General features: G+C 34.3%; 2 protein-coding genes across 3 annotated transcripts in view; both read left to right on the top strand.

The window, feature by feature from the left end:
* Nucleotides 1-15,339, top strand: part of LOC139509700 (probable methyltransferase-like protein 24) — a 30,613-nt gene extending 15,274 nt beyond the window's left edge. Inside the window, exons 4-6 of one of the 2 annotated variants that reach the window (XM_071296242.1) lie at nucleotides 10,539-10,708; nucleotides 11,542-11,552; nucleotides 14,956-15,339. In XM_071296242.1, the coding sequence (XP_071152343.1) occupies nucleotides 10,539-10,708; nucleotides 11,542-11,552; nucleotides 14,956-15,165 (391 nt within the window). In that variant the 3' untranslated portion in view covers nucleotides 15,166-15,339. Of the gene's footprint in view, nucleotides 1-10,538; nucleotides 10,720-11,541; nucleotides 11,553-14,955 lie in introns of both variants that reach the window. The other variant, XM_071296243.1, reaches the window with a different exon arrangement.
* A 3,340-nt stretch (nucleotides 15,340-18,679) lies between these two features.
* The window catches only part of LOC139509698 (uncharacterized), a 46,296-nt gene continuing 45,826 nt past the window's right edge, over nucleotides 18,680-19,149 (top strand). The window contains exon 1 of the mRNA XM_071296241.1: nucleotides 18,680-18,851. Coding sequence (XP_071152342.1) covers nucleotides 18,719-18,851 — 133 coding nt within the window. The 5' untranslated portion in view covers nucleotides 18,680-18,718. The remainder of the gene's footprint in view (nucleotides 18,852-19,149) is intronic.

The raw sequence follows: 19,149 nt of genomic DNA, 5'->3' as shown, positions 1-19,149 counted from the left end.
AAGTTATAATCAGTTTGCTTTCTTAGTGACTTACGTTATTCCCAGTCAATTGTTTGTACGAAGAACATGTTATAATCAGTTTGCTTTCATAGTCCCTTACGTTATTCCCAGTCAATTGTTTGTCCGAAGAACATGTTATAATCAGTTTGCTTTCTTAGTCCCTTACGTTATTCCCAGTCAATTGTTTATACGAAGAACAAGTTATAATCAGTTTGCTTTCTTAGTCCCTTACGTTATTCCCAGGAAATATTTTGTACGAAGAACAAGTTAAAATCAGTTTGCTTTCTTAGTCCCTTACGTTATTCCCAGTCAATTGTTTATACGAAGAACAAGTTAAAATCAGTTTGCTTTCTTAGTCCCGTACGTTATTCCAGTCAATTGTTTGTACGAAGAACAAGTTAAAATCAGTTTGCTTTCTTTGTCCCTTACGTTATTCCCAGTCAATTGTTTATACGAAGAACAAGTTATAATCAGTTTGCTTTCTTAGTCCCTTACGTTATTCCCAGGCAATATTTTGTACGAAGAACAAGTTAAAATCAGTTTGCTTTCTTAGTCCCTTACGTTATTCCCAGTAAATTGTTTATACGAAGAACAAGTTAAAATCAGTTTGCTTTCTTAGTCCCTTACGTTATTCCAGTCAATTGTTTGTACGAAGAACAAGTTAAAATCAGTTTGCTTTCTTTGTCCCTTACGTTATTCCCAGTCAATTGTTTGCACGAAGAACATGTTATAATCAGTTTGCTTTCTTAGTCCCTTACGTTATTCCCAGGCAATTGTATGTTCAAAGAACATGTTATAATCAGTTTGCTTTCTTGGTCCCTTACGTTATTCTCAGTCAATTGTTTGTACGAAGGACAAGTTATAATCAGTTTGCTTTCTTAGTCCCTAACGTTATTCTCAGTCAATTGTTTATACGAAGAACATATTATAATCAGTTTGCTTTCTTTGTCCCTTACGTTATTCCAGTCAATTGTTTATACGAAGAACAAGTTAAAATCAGTTTGCTTTCTTAGTCCCGTACGTTATTCCAGTCAATTGTTTGTACGAAGAACAAGTTAAAATCAGTTTGATTTCTTAGTCCCTTACGTTATTCCCAGTCAATTGTTTATACGAAGAACAAGTTATAATCAGTTTGCTTTCTTAGTCCCGTACGTTATTCCAGTCAATTGTTTGTACGAAGAACAAGTTAAAATCAGTTTGCTTTCTTTGTCCCTTACGTTATTCCCAGTCAATTGTTTATACGAAGAACAAGTTATAATCAGTTTGCTTTCTTAGTCCCTTACGTTATTCCCAGTCAATTGTTTATACGAAGAACAAGTTAAAATCAGTTTGCTTTTTTAGTCCCTTACGTTATTCCCAGTCAATTGTTTGTACGAAGGACAAGTTAAAATCAGTTTGCTTTCTTAGTGACTTACGTTATTCCCAGTCAATTGTTTGTACGAAAAACATGTTATAATCAGTTTGATTTCTTAGTCCCTTACGTTTTCCCTGTCAATTGTTTGTACGAAGAACATGTTAAAATCAGTTTGCTTTCTTAGTCCCTTACGTTATTCCCAGTCAATTGTTTATACGAAGAACAAGTTATAATCAGTTTGCTTTCTTAGTGACTTACGTTATTCCCAGTCAATTGTTTGTACGAAGAACATGTTATAATCAGTTTGCTTTCATAGTCCCTTACGTTATTCCCAGTCAATTGTTTGTCCGAAGAACATGTTATAATCAGTTTGCTTTCTTAGTCCCTTACGTTATTCCCAGTCAATTGTTTATACGAAGAACAAGTTATAATCAGTTTGCTTTCTTAGTGACTTACGTTATTCCCAGTCAATTGTTTGTACGAAGAACATGTTATAATCAGTTTGCTTTCATAGTCCCTTACGTTATTCCCAGTCAATTGTTTGTCCGAAAAACATCTTATAATCAGTTTGCTTTCTTAGTCCCTTAGGTTATTCCCAGTCAATTGTTTATACGAAGAACAAGTTATAATCAGTTTGCTTTCTTAGTCCCTTACGTTATTCCCAGGCAATATTTTGTACGAAGAACAAGTTAAAATCAGTTTGCTTTCTTAGTCCCTTACGTTATTCCCAGTCAATTGTTTATACGAAGAACAAGTTAAAATCAGTTTGCTTTCTTAGTCCCTTACGTTATTCCAGTCAATTGTTTGTACGAAGAACAAGTTAAAATCAGTTTGCTTTCTTTGTCCCTTACGTTATTCCCAGTCAATTGTTTGCACGAAGAACATGTTATAATCAGTTTGCTTTCTTAGTACCTTACGTTATTCCCAGGCAATTGTTTGTTCAAAGAACATGTTATAATCAGTTTGCTTTCTTAGTCCCTTACGTTATTCTCAGTCAATTGTTTGTACGAAGGACAAGTTATAATCAGTTTGCTTTCTTAGTCCCTAACGTTATTCTCAGTCAATTGTTTATACGAAGAACATGTTATAATCAGTTTGCTTTCTTTGTCCCTTACGTTATTCCAGTCAATTGTTTATACGAAGAACAAGTTAAAATCAGTTTGCTTTCTTAGTCCCTTATGTTATTCTCAGTCAATTGTTTATACGAATAAAATGTTAAATCAGTTTGCTTTCTTAGTCCCTTACGTTATTCCCAGTCAATTGTTTATACGAAGAACAAATTATAATCAGTTTGCTTTCTTAGTCCCTTACGTTATTCCAGTCATTTGTTTGTACGAAGAACAAGTTATAATCAGTTTGCTTTCTAAGTCCCTTACGTTATTCCCAGTCAATTGTTTATACGAAGGACAAGTTATAATCAGTTTGATTTCTTAGTCCCTTACGTTATTCCAGTCAATTGTTTATACGATGAACAAGTTAAAATCAGTTTGCTTTCTTAGTGACTTACGTTATTCCCAGTCAATTGTTTGTACGAAGAACATGTTATAATCAGTTTGCTTTCTTAGTCCCTTACGTTTTCCCTGTCAATTGTTTGTACGAAGAACATGTTAAAATCAGTTTGCTTTCTTAGTCCCTTACGTTATTCCCAGTCAATTGTTTATACGAAGAACAAGTTATAATCAGTTTGCTTTCTTAGTGACTTACGTTATTCCTAGTCAATTGTTTGTACGAAGAACATGTTATAATCAGTTTGCTTTCATAGTCCCTTACGTTATTCCCAGTCAATTGTTTGTCCGAAGAACATGTTATAATCAGTTTGCTTTCTTAGTGACTTACGTTATTCCAGTCAATTGTTTGTACGAAGAACATGTTATAATCAGTTTGCTTTCTTAGTCCCTTACGTTATTCCAGTCAATCGTTTGTACGAAGAACAAGTTATAATCAGTTTGCTTTCTTAGTGACTAACGTTATTCCAGTCAATTGTTTGTACGAAGAACATGTTATAATCAGTTTGCTTTCTTAGTCCCTTACGTTATTCCCAGTCAATTGTTTATACGAAGAACATGTAAAATCAGTTTGCTTTTTCGGTCCCTAACGTTATTCCAGTCAATTGTTTGTACGAAGAACAAGTTATAATCAGTTTGCTTTCTTAGTGACTAACGTTATTCCAGTCAATTGTTTGTACGAAGAACATGTTATAATCAGTTTGCTTTCTTAGTCCCTTACGTTATTCCCAGTCAATTGTTTATACGAAGAACATGTTAAAATCAGTTTGCTTTCTTAGTCCCTTACGTTATTCTCAGTCAATTGTTTGTACGAAGAACATGTTATAATCAGTTTGCTTTCTTAGTCCCTTACGTTATTCCCAGTCAATTGTTTGTACGAAGGACAAGTTAAAATCAGTTTGCTTTCTTAGTGACTTACGTTATTCCCAGTCAATTGTTTGTACGAAGAACATGTTATAATCAGTTTGATTTCTTAGTCCCTTACGTTTTCCCTGTCAATTGTTTGTACGAAGAACATGTTAAAATCAGTTTGCTTTCTTAGTCCCTTACGTTATTCCCAGTCAATTGTTTATACGAAGAACAAGTTATAATCAGTTTGCTTTCTTAGTGACTTACGTTATTCCCAGTCAATTGTTTGTACGAAGAACATGTTATAATCAGTTTGCTTTCATAGTCCCTTACGTTATTCCCAGTCAATTGTTTGTCCGAAGAACATGTTATAATCAGTTTGCTTTCTTAGTCCCTTACGTTATTCCCAGTCAATTGTTTATACGAAGAACAAGTTATAATCAGTTTGCTTTCTTAGTCCCTTACGTTATTCCCAGGCAATATTTTGTACGAAGAACAAGTTAAAATCAGTTTGCTTTCTTAGTCCCTTACGTTATTCCCAGTCAATTGTTTATACGAAGAACAAGTTAAAATCAGTTTGCTTTCTTAGTCCCTTACGTTATTCCAGTCAATTGTTTGTACGAAGAACAAGTTAAAATCAGTTTGCTTTCTTTGTCCCTTACGTTATTCCCAGTCAATTGTTTGCACGAAGAACATGTTATAATCAGTTTGCTTTCTTAGTCCCTTACGTTATTCCCAGTCAATTGTTTGTTCAAAGAACATGTTATAATCAGTTTGCTTTCTTAGTCCCTTACGTTATTCTCAGTCAATTGTTTGTACGAAGGACAAGTTATAATCAGTTTGCTTTCTTAGTCCCTAACGTTATTCTCAGTCAATTGTTTATACGAAGAACATGTTATAATCAGTTTGCTTTCTTTGTCCCTTACGTTATTCCAGTCAATTGTTTATACGAAAAACAAGTTAAAATCAGTTTGCTTTCTTAGTCCCTTATGTTATTCTCAGTCAATTGTTTATACGAAGAAAATGTTAAATCAGTTTGCTTTCTTAGTCCCTTACGTTATTCCCAGTCAATTGTTTATACGAAGAACAAGTTATAATCAGTTTGCTTTCTTAGTCCCTTACGTTATTCCAGTCATTTGTTTGTACGAAGAACAAGTTATAATCAGTTTGCTTTCTAAGTCCCTTACGTTATTCCCAGTCAATTGTTTATACGAAGGACAAGTTATAATCAGTTTGATTTCTTAGTCCCTTACGTTATTCCAGTCAATTGTTTATACGAAGAACAAGTTAAAATCAGTTTGCTTTCTTAGTGACTTACGTTATTCCCAGTCAATTGTTTGTACGAAGAACATGTTATAATCAGTTTGCTTTCTTAGTCCCTTACGTTTTCCCTGTCAATTGTTTGTACGAAGAACATGTTAAAATCAGTTTGCTTTCTTAGTCCCTTACGTTATTCCCAGTCAATTGTTTATACGAAGAACAAGTTATAATCAGTTTGCTTTCTTAGTGACTTACGTTATTCCCAGTCAATTGTTTGTACGAAGAACATGTTATAATCAGTTTGCTTTCATAGTCCCTTACGTTATTCCCAGTCAAATGTTTGTCCGAAGAACATGTTATAATCAGTTTGCTTTCTTAGTCCCTTACGTTATTCCCAGTCAATTGTTTATACGAAGAACAAGTTATAATCAGTTTGCTTTCTTAGTCCCTTACGTATTCCCAGGCAATATTTTGTACGAAGAACAAGTTAAAATCAGTTTGCTTTCTTAGTCCCTTACGTTATTCCCAGTCAATTGTTTGTACGAAGAACAAGTTAAAATCAGTTTGCTTTCTTAGTCCCTTACGTTATTCCAGTCAATTGTTTGTACGAAGAACAAGTTAAAATCAGTTTGCTTTCTTTGTCCCTTACGTTATTCCCAGTCAATTGTTTGCACGAAGAACATGTTATAATCAGTTTGCTTTCTTAGTCCCTTACGTTATTCCCAGGCAATTGTTTGTTCAAAGAACATGTTATAATCAGTTTGCTTTCTTAGTCCCTTACGTTATTCTCAGTCAATTGTTTGTACGAAGGACAAGTTATAATCAGTTTGCTTTCTTAGTCCCTAACGTTATTCTCAGTCAATTGTTTATACGAAGAACATGTTATAATCAGTTTGCTTTTTTTTGTCCCTTACGTTATTCCAGTCAATTGTTTATACGAAGAACAAGTTAAAATCAGTTTGCTTTCTTAGTCCCTTATGTTATTCTCAGTCAATTGTTTATACGAAGAAAATGTTAAATCAGTTTGCTTTCTTAGTCCCTTACGTTATTCCCAGTCAATTGTTTATACGAAGAACAAGTTATAATCAGTTTGCTTTCTTAGTCCCTTACGTTATTCCAGTCATTTGTTTGTACGAAGAACAAGTTATAATCAGTTTGCTTTCTAAGTCCCTTACGTTATTCCCAGTCAATTGTTTATACGAAGGACAAGTTATAATCAGTTTGATTTCTTAGTCCCTTACGTTATTCCAGTCAATTGTTTATACGAAGAACAAGTTAAAATCAGTTTGCTTTCTTAGTCCCTTATGTTATTCTCAGTCAATTGTTTATACGAAGAAAATGTTAAATCAGTTTGCTTTCTTAGTCCCTTACGTTATTCCCAGTCAATTGTTTATACGAAGAACAAGTTATAATCAGTTTGCTTTCTTAGTCCCTTACGTTATTCCAGTCATTTGTTTGTACGAAGAACAAGTTATAATCTGTTTGCTTTCTTAGTCCCTTACATTATTCCTGTCAATTGTTTGTTCAAAGAACATTTTATAATCAGTTTGCTTTCTTAGTCCCTTACGTTATTCCCAGTCAATTGTTTGTACGAAGAACAAGTTATAATCTGTTTGCTTTCTTAGTCCCTTACATTATTCCTGTCAATTGTTTGTACGAAGAACAAGTTATAATCAGTTTGCTTTCTTAGTCCCTAACGTTATGTTTATACGAAGAACAAGTTATTATCAGTTTGCTTTCTTAGTCCCTTACGTTATGTTTATACGAAGAACAAGTTATAATCAGTTTGCTTTCTTAGTCCCTTACGTTATTCCCAGTCAATTGTTTATACGAAGAACAAGTTATAATCAGTTTGCTTTCTTAGTCCCTTACGTTATTCCAGTCAATTGTTTATACGAAGAACAAGTTAAAAGCAGTTTGTATTCTTTGTCCCTTACGTTATTCCCAGTCAATTGTTTGCACGAAGAACATGTTATAATCAGTTTGCTTTCTTAGTCCCTTACGTTATTCCCAGGCAATTGTTTGTTCAAAGAACATTTTATAATCAGTTTGCTTTCTTAGTCCCTAACGTTTTCCCTGTCAATTGTTTGTACGAAGACCATGTTATAATCAGTTTGCTTTCATAGTCCCTTACGTTATTCCCAGTCAATTGTTTGTACGAAGAACAAGTTATAATCTGTTTGCTTTCTTAGTCCCTTGCGTTATTCTCAGTCAATTGTTTGTACGAAGAACAAGTTATAATCTGTTTGCTTTCTTAGTCCCTTACATTATTTCTGTCAATTGTTTGTACGAAGAACAAGTTATAATCAGTTTGCTTTCTTAGTCCCTTACGTTATTCCCAGGCAATTGTTTGTACGAAGACCATGTTATAATCAGTTTGCTTTCATAGTCCCTTACGTTATTCCCAGTCAATTGTTTGTACGAAGAACAAGTTATAATCAGTTTGCTTTCTTAGTCCCTTACGTTATTCCAGTCAATTGTTTATACGAAGAACAAGTTATAATCAGTTTGCTTTCTTAGTCCCTTACGTTATTCCCAGTCAATTGTTTGCACGAAGAACAAGTTATAATCAGTTTGCTTTCTTAGTCCCTTACGTTATTCCAGTCAATTGTTTATACGAAGAACAAGTTATAATCAGTTTGATTTCTTAGTCCCTTACGTTATTCCCAGTCAATTGTTTGCACGAAGAACATGTTATAATCAGTTTGCTTTCTTAGTCCCTTACGTTATTCTTAGGTAATTGTTTGTTCAAAGAACAAGTTAAAATCAGTTTGCTTTCTTAGTCCCTTATGTTATTCTCAGTCAATTGTTTATACGAAGAAAATGTTAAATCAGTTTGCTTTCTTAGTCCCTTACGTTATTCCCAGTCAATTGTTTATACGAAGAACAAGTTATAATCAGTTTGCTTTCTTAGTCCCTTACGTTATTCCAGTCATTTGTTTGTACGAAGAACAAGTTATAATCAGTTTGCTTTCTAAGTCCCTTACGTTATTCCCAGTCAATTGTTTATACGAAGGACAAGTTATAATCAGTTTGCTTTCTTAGTCCCTTATGTTATTCTCAGTCAATTGTTTATACGAAGAAAATGTTAAATCAGTTTGCTTTCTTAGTCCCTTACGTTATTCCCAGTCAATTGTTTATACGAAGAACAAGTTATAATCAGTTTGCTTTCTTAGTCCCTTACGTTATTCCAGTCATTTGTTTGTACGAAGAACAAGTTATAATCAGTTTGCTTTCTAAGTCCCTTACGTTATTCCCAGTCAATTGTTTATACGAAGGACAAGTTATAATCAGTTTGATTTCTTAGTCCCTTACGTTATTCCAGTCAATTGTTTATACGAAGAACAAGTTAAAATCAGTTTGCTTTCTTAGTCCCTTATGTTATTCTCAGTCAATTGTTTATACGAAGAAAATGTTAAATCAGTTTGCTTTCTTAGTCCCTTACGTTATTCCCAGTCAATTGTTTATACGAAGAACAAGTTATAATCAGTTTGCTTTCTTAGTCCCTTACGTTATTCCAGTCATTTGTTTGTACGAAGAACAAGTTATAATCTGTTTGCTTTCTAAGTCCCTTACATTATTCCTGTCAATTGTTTGTTCAAAGAACATTTTATAATCAGTTTGCTTTCTTAGTCCCTTACGTTATTCCCAGTAAATTGTTTGTACGAAGAACAAGTTATAATCTGTTTGCTTTCTTAGTCCCTTACATTATTCCTGTCAATTGTTTGTACGAAGAACAAGTTATAATCAGTTTGCTTTCTTAGTCCCTAACGTTATGTTTATACGAAGAACAAGTTATAATCAGTTTGCTTTCTTAGTCCCTTACGTTATGTTTATACGAAGAACAAGTTATAATCAGTTTGCTTTCTTAGTCCCTTACGTTATTCCCAGTCAATTGTTTATACGAAGAACAAGTTATAATCAGTTTGCTTTCTTAGTCCCTTACGTTATTCCAGTCAATTGTTTATACGAAGAACAAGTTAAAATCAGTTTGTATTCTTTGTCCCTTACGTTATTCCCAGTCAATTGTTTGCACGAAGAACATGTTATAATCAGTTTGCTTTCTTAGTCCCTTACGTTATTCCCAGGCAATTGTTTGTTCAAAGAACATTTTATAATCAGTTTGCTTTCTTAGTCCCTAACGTTTTCCCTGTCAATTGTTTGTACGAAGACCATGTTATAATCAGTTTGCTTTCATAGTCCCTTACGTTATTCCCAGTCAATTGTTTGTACGAAGAACAAGTTATAATCTGTTTGCTTTCTTAGTCCCTTACGTTATTCTCAGTCAATTGTTTGTACGAAGAACAAGTTATAATCTGTTTGCTTTCTTAGTCCCTTTCATTATTTCTGTCAATTGTTTGTACGAAGAACAAGTTATAATCAGTTTGCTTTCTTAGTCCCTTACGTTATTCCCAGGCAATTGTTTGTACGAAGACCATGTTATAATCAGTTTGCTTTCATAGTCCCTTACGTTATTCCCAGTCAATTGTTTGTACGAAGAACAAGTTATATTCAGTTTGCTTTCTTAGTCCCTTACGTTATTCCAGTCAATTGTTTATACGAAGAACAAGTTATAATCAGTTTGCTTTCTTAGTCCCTTACGTTATTCCCAGTCAATTGTTTGCACGAAGAACATGTTATAATCAGTTTGCTTTCTTAGTCCCTTACGTTATTCCCAGGTAATTGTTTGTTCAAAGAACATTTTATAATCAGTTTGCTTTCTTAGTCCCTTACGTTATTCTCAGTCAATTGTTTGTACGAAGAACAAGTTATAATCAGTTTGCTTTCTTAGTCCCTTACGTTTTCCCTGTCAATTGTTTGTACGAAGACCATGTTATAATCAGTTTGCTTTCTTAGTCCCTTACGTTATTCCCAGTCAATTGTTTATACGAAGAACAAGTTAAAATCAGTTTGCTTTCTTAGTCCCTTATGTTATTCCCAGTCAATTGTTTGTACGAAGACCATGTTATAATCAATTTGCTTTCTTAGTCCCTTACGTTTTTCCAGTCAATTGTTTGTACGAAGACCATGTTATAATCAGTTTGCTTTCTTAGTCCCTTACGTTATTCCCAGTCAATTGTTTATACGAAGAACAAGTTAAAATCAGTTTGCTTTCTTAGTCCCTTATGTTATTCCCAGTCAATTGTTTGTACGAAGACCATGTTATAATCAGTTTGCTTTCTTAGTCCCTTACGTTTTCCCAGTCAATTGTTTGTACGAAGACCATGTTATAATCAGTTTGCTTTCTTAGTCCCTTACGTTATTCCCAGTCAATTGTTTGTACGAAGAACATGTTATAATCAGTTTGCTTTCATAGTCCCTTACGTTATTCCCAGTCAATTGTTTATACGAAGAACAAGTTAAAATCAGTTTGCATTCTTAGTCCCATACGTTATTCCCAGTCAATTGTTTGTACGAAGAACAAGTTATAATCAGTTTGCTTTCTTAGTCCCTTACGTTATTCCCTACTTATGACGGTAGAGTATTTCAAATCTAATGGCGTTCTCCTTAGGAATGTGAAAATTCAAAAGAGAAAATAGATACGCATACCGTTGATTTTTCTATTGCAGCATGGGAAATACAGAAAAACATATTCGAAAATCAGGAGTTCATTTTTATCCAATTGGTATAGGAGGGAAATCTAATGATGCTGTTATTCCAAGAATGGATCAATATACGAAAAAACATCCAAAGAAGATGTGGAAAGTACGAACACTGCGTCAGATAATGGAATCGTTAGGTCATGAGGATGTAAGTACGAACACTGCGTCAGATAATGGAATCGTTAGGTCATGAGGATGTAAGTACGAACACTGCGTCAGATAATGGAATCGTTAGGTCATGAGGATGTAAGTACAAACACTGCGTCAGATAATGGAATCGTTAGGTCATGAGGATGTAAGTACGAACACTGCGTCAGATAATGGAATCGTTAGGTCAGGAGGATGTAAGTACGAACACTGCGTCAGATAATGGAATCGTTAGGTCATGAGGATGTAAGTACGAACACTGTGTCAGATAATGGAATCGTTAGGTCAGGAGGATGTAAGTACGAACACTGCGTCAGATAATGGAATCGTTAGGTCATGAGGATGTAAGTACGAACACTGCGTCAGATAATGGAATCGTTAGGTCATGAGGATGTAAGTACGAACACTGCGTCAGATAATGGAATCGTTAGGTCATGAGGATGTAAGTACGAACACTGCGTCAGATAATGGAATCGTTAGGTCATGAGGATGTAAGTACAAACACTGCGTCAGATAATGGAATCGTTAGGTCATGAGGATGTAAGTACGAACACTGCGTCAGATAATGGAATCGTTAGGTCAGGAGGATGTAAGTACGAACACTGCGTCAGATAATGGAATCGTTAGGTCATGAGGATGTAAGTACGAACACTGTGTCAGATAATGGAATCGTTAGGTCAGGAGGATGTAAGTACGAACACTGCGTCAGATAATGGAATCGTTAGGTCATGAGGATGTAAGTACGAACACTGCGTCAGATAATGGAATCGTTAGGTCATGAGGATGTAAGTACGAACACTGCGTCAGATAATGGAATCGTTAGGCCATGAGGATGTAAGTACGAACACTGCGTCAGATAATGGAATCGTTAGGTCATGAGGATGTAAGTACGAACACTGCGTCAGATAATGGAATCGTTAGGCCATGAGGATGTTAGTTGTAAAATATTTCAAGGTTAAAACTAAGAAAAGTTTATAATAATTTAAGTTTTCTATCTGAATGTTCTTTAGCTACTTGTTTTATTTTTTTTAAATCTCCTTGCATACAACTGGACAATCTAACCATTATAATTAAATTCATTCTTATCAGTGGTGGATCCAAGGGTGTTCCGGGGATTGGAACCTCCTTCTTTTTACAACTAATTCTATTGCATGGGGACATATGGTTGAAACCCCCTTTTTTATATGACTTGTAGGTGTTGGACTCACCTTGCGTATAGTGATTTGATTAATTTGAATTTTGTTGGAATTTAAAACATCCTCCCCACAAAGACAATTGTTGTTTTGACTATGACATCTCGGTCTAAAATTTAAATAAAAAAAACACGTAATGCTTAGCTTTTATGAATACTAACATCCTCTGTAAATATTTAACTACTTAGATTATTATACTAATTACCTATGAGCATGGTTGTGTTTATAGACTGTTGGTCTATGTTAGGCCTGGATATAAAAGTCAAAAGACTCACTGGTACACGTATCTCCTGTATGCTATGTTTTCCTGACAGACATTGAGTCGATATTACAAATTATTGCATAAAAAATACTCACAGTCTTGCAGTAACTAGAATAAAAGAAGCTTAGATATTTTAAAAAAATTACCAAAATGTAGCTTTTTATGGTTTTTCGTATTATATTCATAGCATGCAGATTTTTAAATTTCTAATTACTAAGTATCATGAAAATAAGTGTTGACAAATTGGATGCTACTGGAGCGCCCGTTTCTCAATCTTTCGTTATCTGTGAAAGAGGGGCGAAAGATACCAAAGGAACAGTCAAACTCATATATCAAAAATAAACTGACAACGCCATGGCTAAAAAAGAAAAAGACAAACAGACAAATAATAGTGCACAAGACACAACATAGAAAACTAAAGACTAAGCAACACGAACCCCACCAAAAAACCTGGGTGATCTCAAGTGCTCCGGACGGGTAAGCAGATCCTGCTCCACATGTGGCACACGTCGTGTTGCTTATGTTATTACAAATCCGGTAAATGGTCTAATTGGGAAGGTCACATTCGTGAAAAAGGGAAGAGGATTATAGTAACGACATTAGGGAGCTACCATTTGATTTTTATGGGGGGGGGGGGAGGGGCTAGGATAAAATTTGAAAAAAATAGGCAGGACAGGAGTTTTGAGTAAACAAAAAAGGCAGGATGAGACACTTTGCAAAAAAAAAAGGCAGGATGACAATTTAGGTAAAAAAAGTCAGAATAAACTAATAAAAAAAAGGCAGGACCGAATAGAGTGAAAAATCAAAAGGCAGGACAGAGATTACAACTAAAAAAAAAAATGCAGGACAAAATTTTTCATCCTAGCCCCCCCCTAAAAATCAAATGGTAGCTCCCTTGGGAACATATCCGATATCATCTGTGAAACGGTTATTCCATAATGGTCAACCAATTCGTGATGGCGTCCGTAAAATTTACGAAGGGATGATTTCAACTTCACCATTTGGAATTCTTGTTTTAATAGCTTCCTTGTGAGCAGCAACCCTCTATCAAGGAAATCATAAGAAACACAAACCCGGGAATATCGTATCAATTGGGAGATATATACTCCGAATGAAGGCGCAGCTGGAATGTTAAAGAAATGGAAAGTTCACAATTGGGGACCTGAAATCATCTCTTTTGTCGTAAAGTTTTGTTTTCAATCGACCCTCATTGTCAATTTCTAGATGTAAGTCAAGATATGAGGCAGACTTAACTGTATCTGTAGTATCCTTATCTCTAGTTCGATGGGATAGATTTGTTCAAAATAGTCACCAAATTTTGAATTATTTAGTGAGAGAACATCATCTATATTGCGGAAAGTAAAGTTAAAGAATATAGCTAACTTTTTATCTTTTTTCTTAAGAAGTTCCTGTATGAGGTCAGCCTCATAATAATAAAGAAACAAGTCGGCAAGAAGAAGGGCACAATTGGTTCCCATTGGAAGTCCGACAGTCTGTTGAAAAACATGTCCTCCAAATGAAGTGTTTTTGTTTTGTTCTTTGTTTTATCCGTTCATTGTATTATCGTCTTTTTTGTATCGTCTGTGCCAAACGTCATAGGCTGTGAAACAAAGAGCAAAGATGTACTTATCCGATTCGGCATACAAAAAAATAAAATTTCACAAGTTAGAAGACCTGGAAAAATCATAGCTTTTACACGTGACTGTTGTTCTGTAGTTTCCGTCTGTCCAAATTCTTTGTCCACATTAACATGGTTCAGCAGATGCTTAAAAACTGTAAAGTTTTCTTGTGACGCGATTTCTCGCTTCATACAGTAAGTAATAGGATCACTAGAGTCACTCACCGTATAAAATAAATTTTATTATACCCCTGCTTTTTCTGTCTGTCCGTCAGTTCATCCATCCGTCAGTCCGTCCGTCTGTCCGTCCGTCCGTCCGTCCGTCCCATGAACATTTTCGTCACATCTTTGGCAGGAACTACACCAGAAAGATTTCTGAAATTTGGTTTCAGGGTTTATATAAGTCAGCTATATCGTGTGATGCGTTTTGAGATTCATCACTCAACAACTTTCTGTTTACCAAACACTTGTATCATTTAACATATGATAGCCAAGTTGAAAATTTTCATTACATCATAAGGATTTCTGAAATTTGGTTTAAGGGTTTATATGAGTCAGTTATAACGTGTGAAGCGTTTTCAGATACATCACTCAACAACTTCGTGTTAACCGAACACTTGTGTCATTTTACACATGATAGCCAAGTTGACAATTTTCGTCACACATTTTTTCAATGTAGGATAAAAAAAACTTAATTCACATAGTTTTTTCGCTGACCCCCCCTACCCCCCTTCTTAACCTTCTTTGGGAAAAATTGATTTACCTATATGGATATATGTAAAATCGATTTCAGATTAACAAAACTTGCAGCAATGTTGACCCCCCCCTCCCCCACCCCACCCCCAAACTATTCGATTTAAGTTTTTTATCCTACATCGATCTTTTGATGTCGTCCCTTACTGTTTACCGAAATATTTGGGCGGGGGTATTATCAGTGAGCAGTATCTCACACTTGCACTTGTTACTACTTAATTAAGGTATTTTCATTGTTGTGTAGTAAGGGAGATAAATAGAATAGCCAAATGAATCTTAAGTCAACGTTGTTTGAAGGAGTAAAAGTTCAGTTTCTTACTAATTGACATTTTTTTAAATGAATAACTAAAGCGAGCGCCATACGTCTTTAATCTTGTTTCAACTAAAACATAATGTTTCAATCTCTTTCAGAGACATTTGGATATCTTAAAAATAGACATCGAGTCGTATGAATGGGAAGTCCTTCGAAATATTCTGAGTGATAATCTTGCATCAAGAATTCGACAACTAAATATAGAGTACCATATTTTTAATGCTGCCACAAGAAACTATGTGGACCTTCTACAGATTTACCGTTCTCTAAAAGAGGCTGGATTTTTGCGGTATGCATGTGATGATTAACATAATCGGTTTGACAACAGAACAAAAATACTACAATCAGAATGTGGATTGATCAACATAAAATTTGATTTCAATAAATACCCCTAAATTTCCACAAATACCCCTAGATTCCCACAAATACTCATTGAGACATGTCAAATAAATATTTAATCAATAAACATTTACCAAACCAAATGTCAATTAATTGGTTTTTTTTTTTGTTTGTTTAATAAATATGAAAATAAATTTGTTATTTTCATAATGGAAAATTCGTTTATTTTAATTTGAATTAGATTCTATTGTGCAAAAGGTTTTCGTCACGTTGGCGAAACATATTACAGGATGCAAGACATTTTGATGTTTTTCCGGATGCAGTATTAGCTCTTTGTATATCAGAAAGTATACTTGAATAACAAAGGTACCGCCTGACATATGTAAAATGTGCTTAATATCATTATCATTGTTATACTTTTTTGTCAAGTGATTTGTCGAAAAAGCGAGACATAGCGATCCTACATTCCGTCGGCGCCGTCGTCGGCGGCGTCCACAAATATTCACTCTGTGGTTAAAGTTTTTGAAATTTTAATAACTTTCTTAAACTATCCTGGATTTGTACCAAACTTGGACAGAAGCTTGTTTATGATCATAAGATAGTATCCAGAAGTAAATTTTGTAAAAATAAAATCCATTTTTACCGTATTTTACTTATAAATGGACTTAATTTTTCTGCCAGTTAACATTACACACAGTCTGCAGTTGAAGTTTTTAAAACATTTATTAGATTCATAAACTATCCTGGATTTTTACCAAACTTGGACAGAAGCTTCTTATCATTAAAAGATAAAATAGAGAGGAATATTTGTCACTCGTAGATGGGAAATTCTGGCTAGGTCTGACTCAGTCACAAAGCCCTTGCCCTCCCTTATGTCCATTATTTGCTCCCCAGTTTTAATTCCTATACCTGGGAGCTGGAGTAACTCTTGAAAGCTACAAGTATTTATGTTTACAATTGACATTGTAACTGTAAATAACTAACACTGATATTCAACAAAGTTTATTTATGTGAACAATAAACAACAACAACCGACACTTTTAATGCTACAGATGTTTTTTATTTTATTTTTATTCAATAACATATACTTCTGCTTCGAGTAACCCGTCCTTCTGGTCTGCAGTTAGTAGCGGAAGTGAACAAAACAATAATACAACTGGTAACCCGTCCTTCTGGTCTGCAGTTATCAGCGGTACACAAAAGAATAACAACACGACTGGTACCCTGTCCCTTCTGGGTCACGTGATCCAAGTCGTCTTGAAAATACGAAAAAACAACAAATTCTCAATACTTCGCAAAAATCAGGGGTTCTACCGCGCTGCAAAACCCCTGAAATGTTATGTAATATTCTCTACCAGAGTATTACACAACAAAAAAACGATCGGCAAAGGTTTCCCCCGAATCCTTTTCCGCGGGAAACACTGTCGAAGCGAACGTCGCCTCAAATTACAAAATGAGCTCTTAATTGCAATGCACCATGCAAATAAGTACTCGCAACGCCAATGTTGTGATCCCGAGTAAATATTGACACTTACCCAAGAAGCTGATTGGTTCTCAGTGTCTGATTATCAGGCGATTGTCTCTTTGGTTTCTGTAAGCCTTGTATTCAATTATGGTTACCGGAAAGAGAGAGAGAGAGAGGCATCATGGGATCGTGCACTTCCGGCAGGGTCTGGCTTAATACCAACGAATACTACATTATATTGAAATTGTATTGAATTTAAGAAATGTTAGTGTCACTGTTGGTAATTAATGTTGTAACTTATGAGATAAAATATGTTCAATATGAATCTTGATTCTTATTAATTAATTGTTTTAACTGCTAAATAAATAGTTATCAAAGGTACCAGAATTATAATTAAGTACACAAGAATATATGAAAAGGAAATAAAAGATTAAATATGAATGTATAAACTCTACAGTGATATGGAATATACACATTAGACATGTACAATGAGACTAAATGCATGATTTCATTTTAAAAAAGGCAAGGCACATGTATTATGATGCGATTATAACCGACAGTCGGTTGGTTGCTGTCAACCGATTGTAATAGATAATCGGTTGGTATTTTCAACCGATTATCCAACACTATCTTTAAGCCTAGTGAACTTTGTTTTAGTGTCCGCACCACTTTTCCAGCACCAAAATATTCTATTTTCAGGATGTGATGACCTGTCAATAATGTTAGCTAAATATTTGGCTATTAAACAATACATAGTTGTTGTGCGCAATATAGGCGCTTGATGAAGTCTCTGGTCTAAATTTTGCACTAGTTTACTCACACGGGCAAGACTGATTTATGTATAAATGGCAAATATAGACAATAATAGATGTGAAAAATAAATGTATTTGTATATGTTGAAAGATTGTGTTGTAAAATAAATATTTCTTCTCGTAAGACTAAAGTCACTGGTCAAAATGCTCTCATTATTTATCCACATTGACCGATCAACCACATGGCCAGTACTCGTGTACAGGTTTTACATGCAAAGTGCAAGGAAGTCACATTTTCAGAAAATAATTGTTTAAAACTTGCACATATAGACCTAATAAATTTTGTAAATATCCTGTTTAGAACTTTTTAGGGTCTCTCCACCATGTTACGATATGGACCTCGTCTTTTAACTTTTGTTTTGGGTTGGGACTAGCTCATGAACAAAAAAACGTCTTACGTTAACGTCATGTTAAAATCTAGAGAGCGTAAAACAAAAAGGCGTTTCCGGACATCACTTGTACAATTCCATGAAAACATATAAAACTGAATGAAACATATATAATACTTAAATTTATCGCTATTTTACAAAATTTCCCTTTGATTTGGATGACTGATCATTTCCTTTCTTAGCGGAGTCGAGTGATATAAAAAATTATCGCTAAAAACTCAGGGGAACGTGGCGTTGTCAATGAAATTGACATGAAATTGGCAACGTCGTCATAGGTAAGTAGCGATAAACAGATTATCCTTGGTCATCTCTATTCGATTGCCTTTTTTCGTACCGGCTCAAGCGAGAAAATCAATATCGTTGAGATGATCAACACTTGACTCACAATGAACAGCAGCTCTAAATATGTTGTCCCATATGTTAATTAAGTTCCAGCTGGGAATAGTCAATATGATAATTGTATAATGTGGTCACCAATTAACAAGACAAGTATCTTTGTATTGGAACTGATGTAATTAAACCTCCTGCTAAGAACAAATCCTTGGAAAATCTCAAATAATGACTACTGAGAGTAATGAAAATCGAATTATTTATAAACATTACTTATATATAACGTATTTATAAGTACATAAAATTGAGAATGGAAATGGGGAATGTGTCAAAGAGACAACAACCCGACCAAAAAAAAAACAACAGCAGAAGGTCACCAACAGGTCTTCAATATATATTTAATGTTGATTTATCTGAAAAAATATTGTTTTAACTAATTATAAATTCATACATCATTTTGCAACAGCTCGCAAATAATCAATTAAATTACAAATATATTATTTCTGAGCAGCAAGTGATCAGCAAAATGTTAAATCGCAATTATTTTGTTCCATTACTATTGTTCGTTACTGTAATTATTGTGTTGCAGTATCATAACTACAGATTACAATCTGAAATTGGGAACCTAGTCAAGTATTGTAAATCCGATTCGAAAAATGGTAATGTATGTTTTGATAGTTTGTATTTATCTGTATTAGACTTGAAGGGAATGTCTCGGTTGATCCTCCAATTTGATTAATTACCTATATACAGGATATATGGAGCGTATAGAAAAAAAATATAAAGTAATTAATGTTGAAATCAGGACATTCAAATATAATACCGGGGTATAACTGTTTTTCGAGCTTCACGTGGGATATGGCGGCCAGCAAATTATTTCATTAAGACATCAAAAGAAAAGATGCAATTGATATTACAAGTATATATATTTACGTTTTATTAGAACAGACATTCAAC

The sequence above is a fragment of the Mytilus edulis genome, unplaced genomic scaffold, assembly GCF_963676685.1.
Source record: "Mytilus edulis unplaced genomic scaffold, xbMytEdul2.2 SCAFFOLD_119, whole genome shotgun sequence".
In the NCBI taxonomy this organism is placed as follows: domain Eukaryota; kingdom Metazoa; phylum Mollusca; class Bivalvia; order Mytilida; family Mytilidae; genus Mytilus; species Mytilus edulis.
Note: the sequence above shows the minus strand (reverse complement) of the source record. Positions and strands in the feature narration are given on the sequence as shown.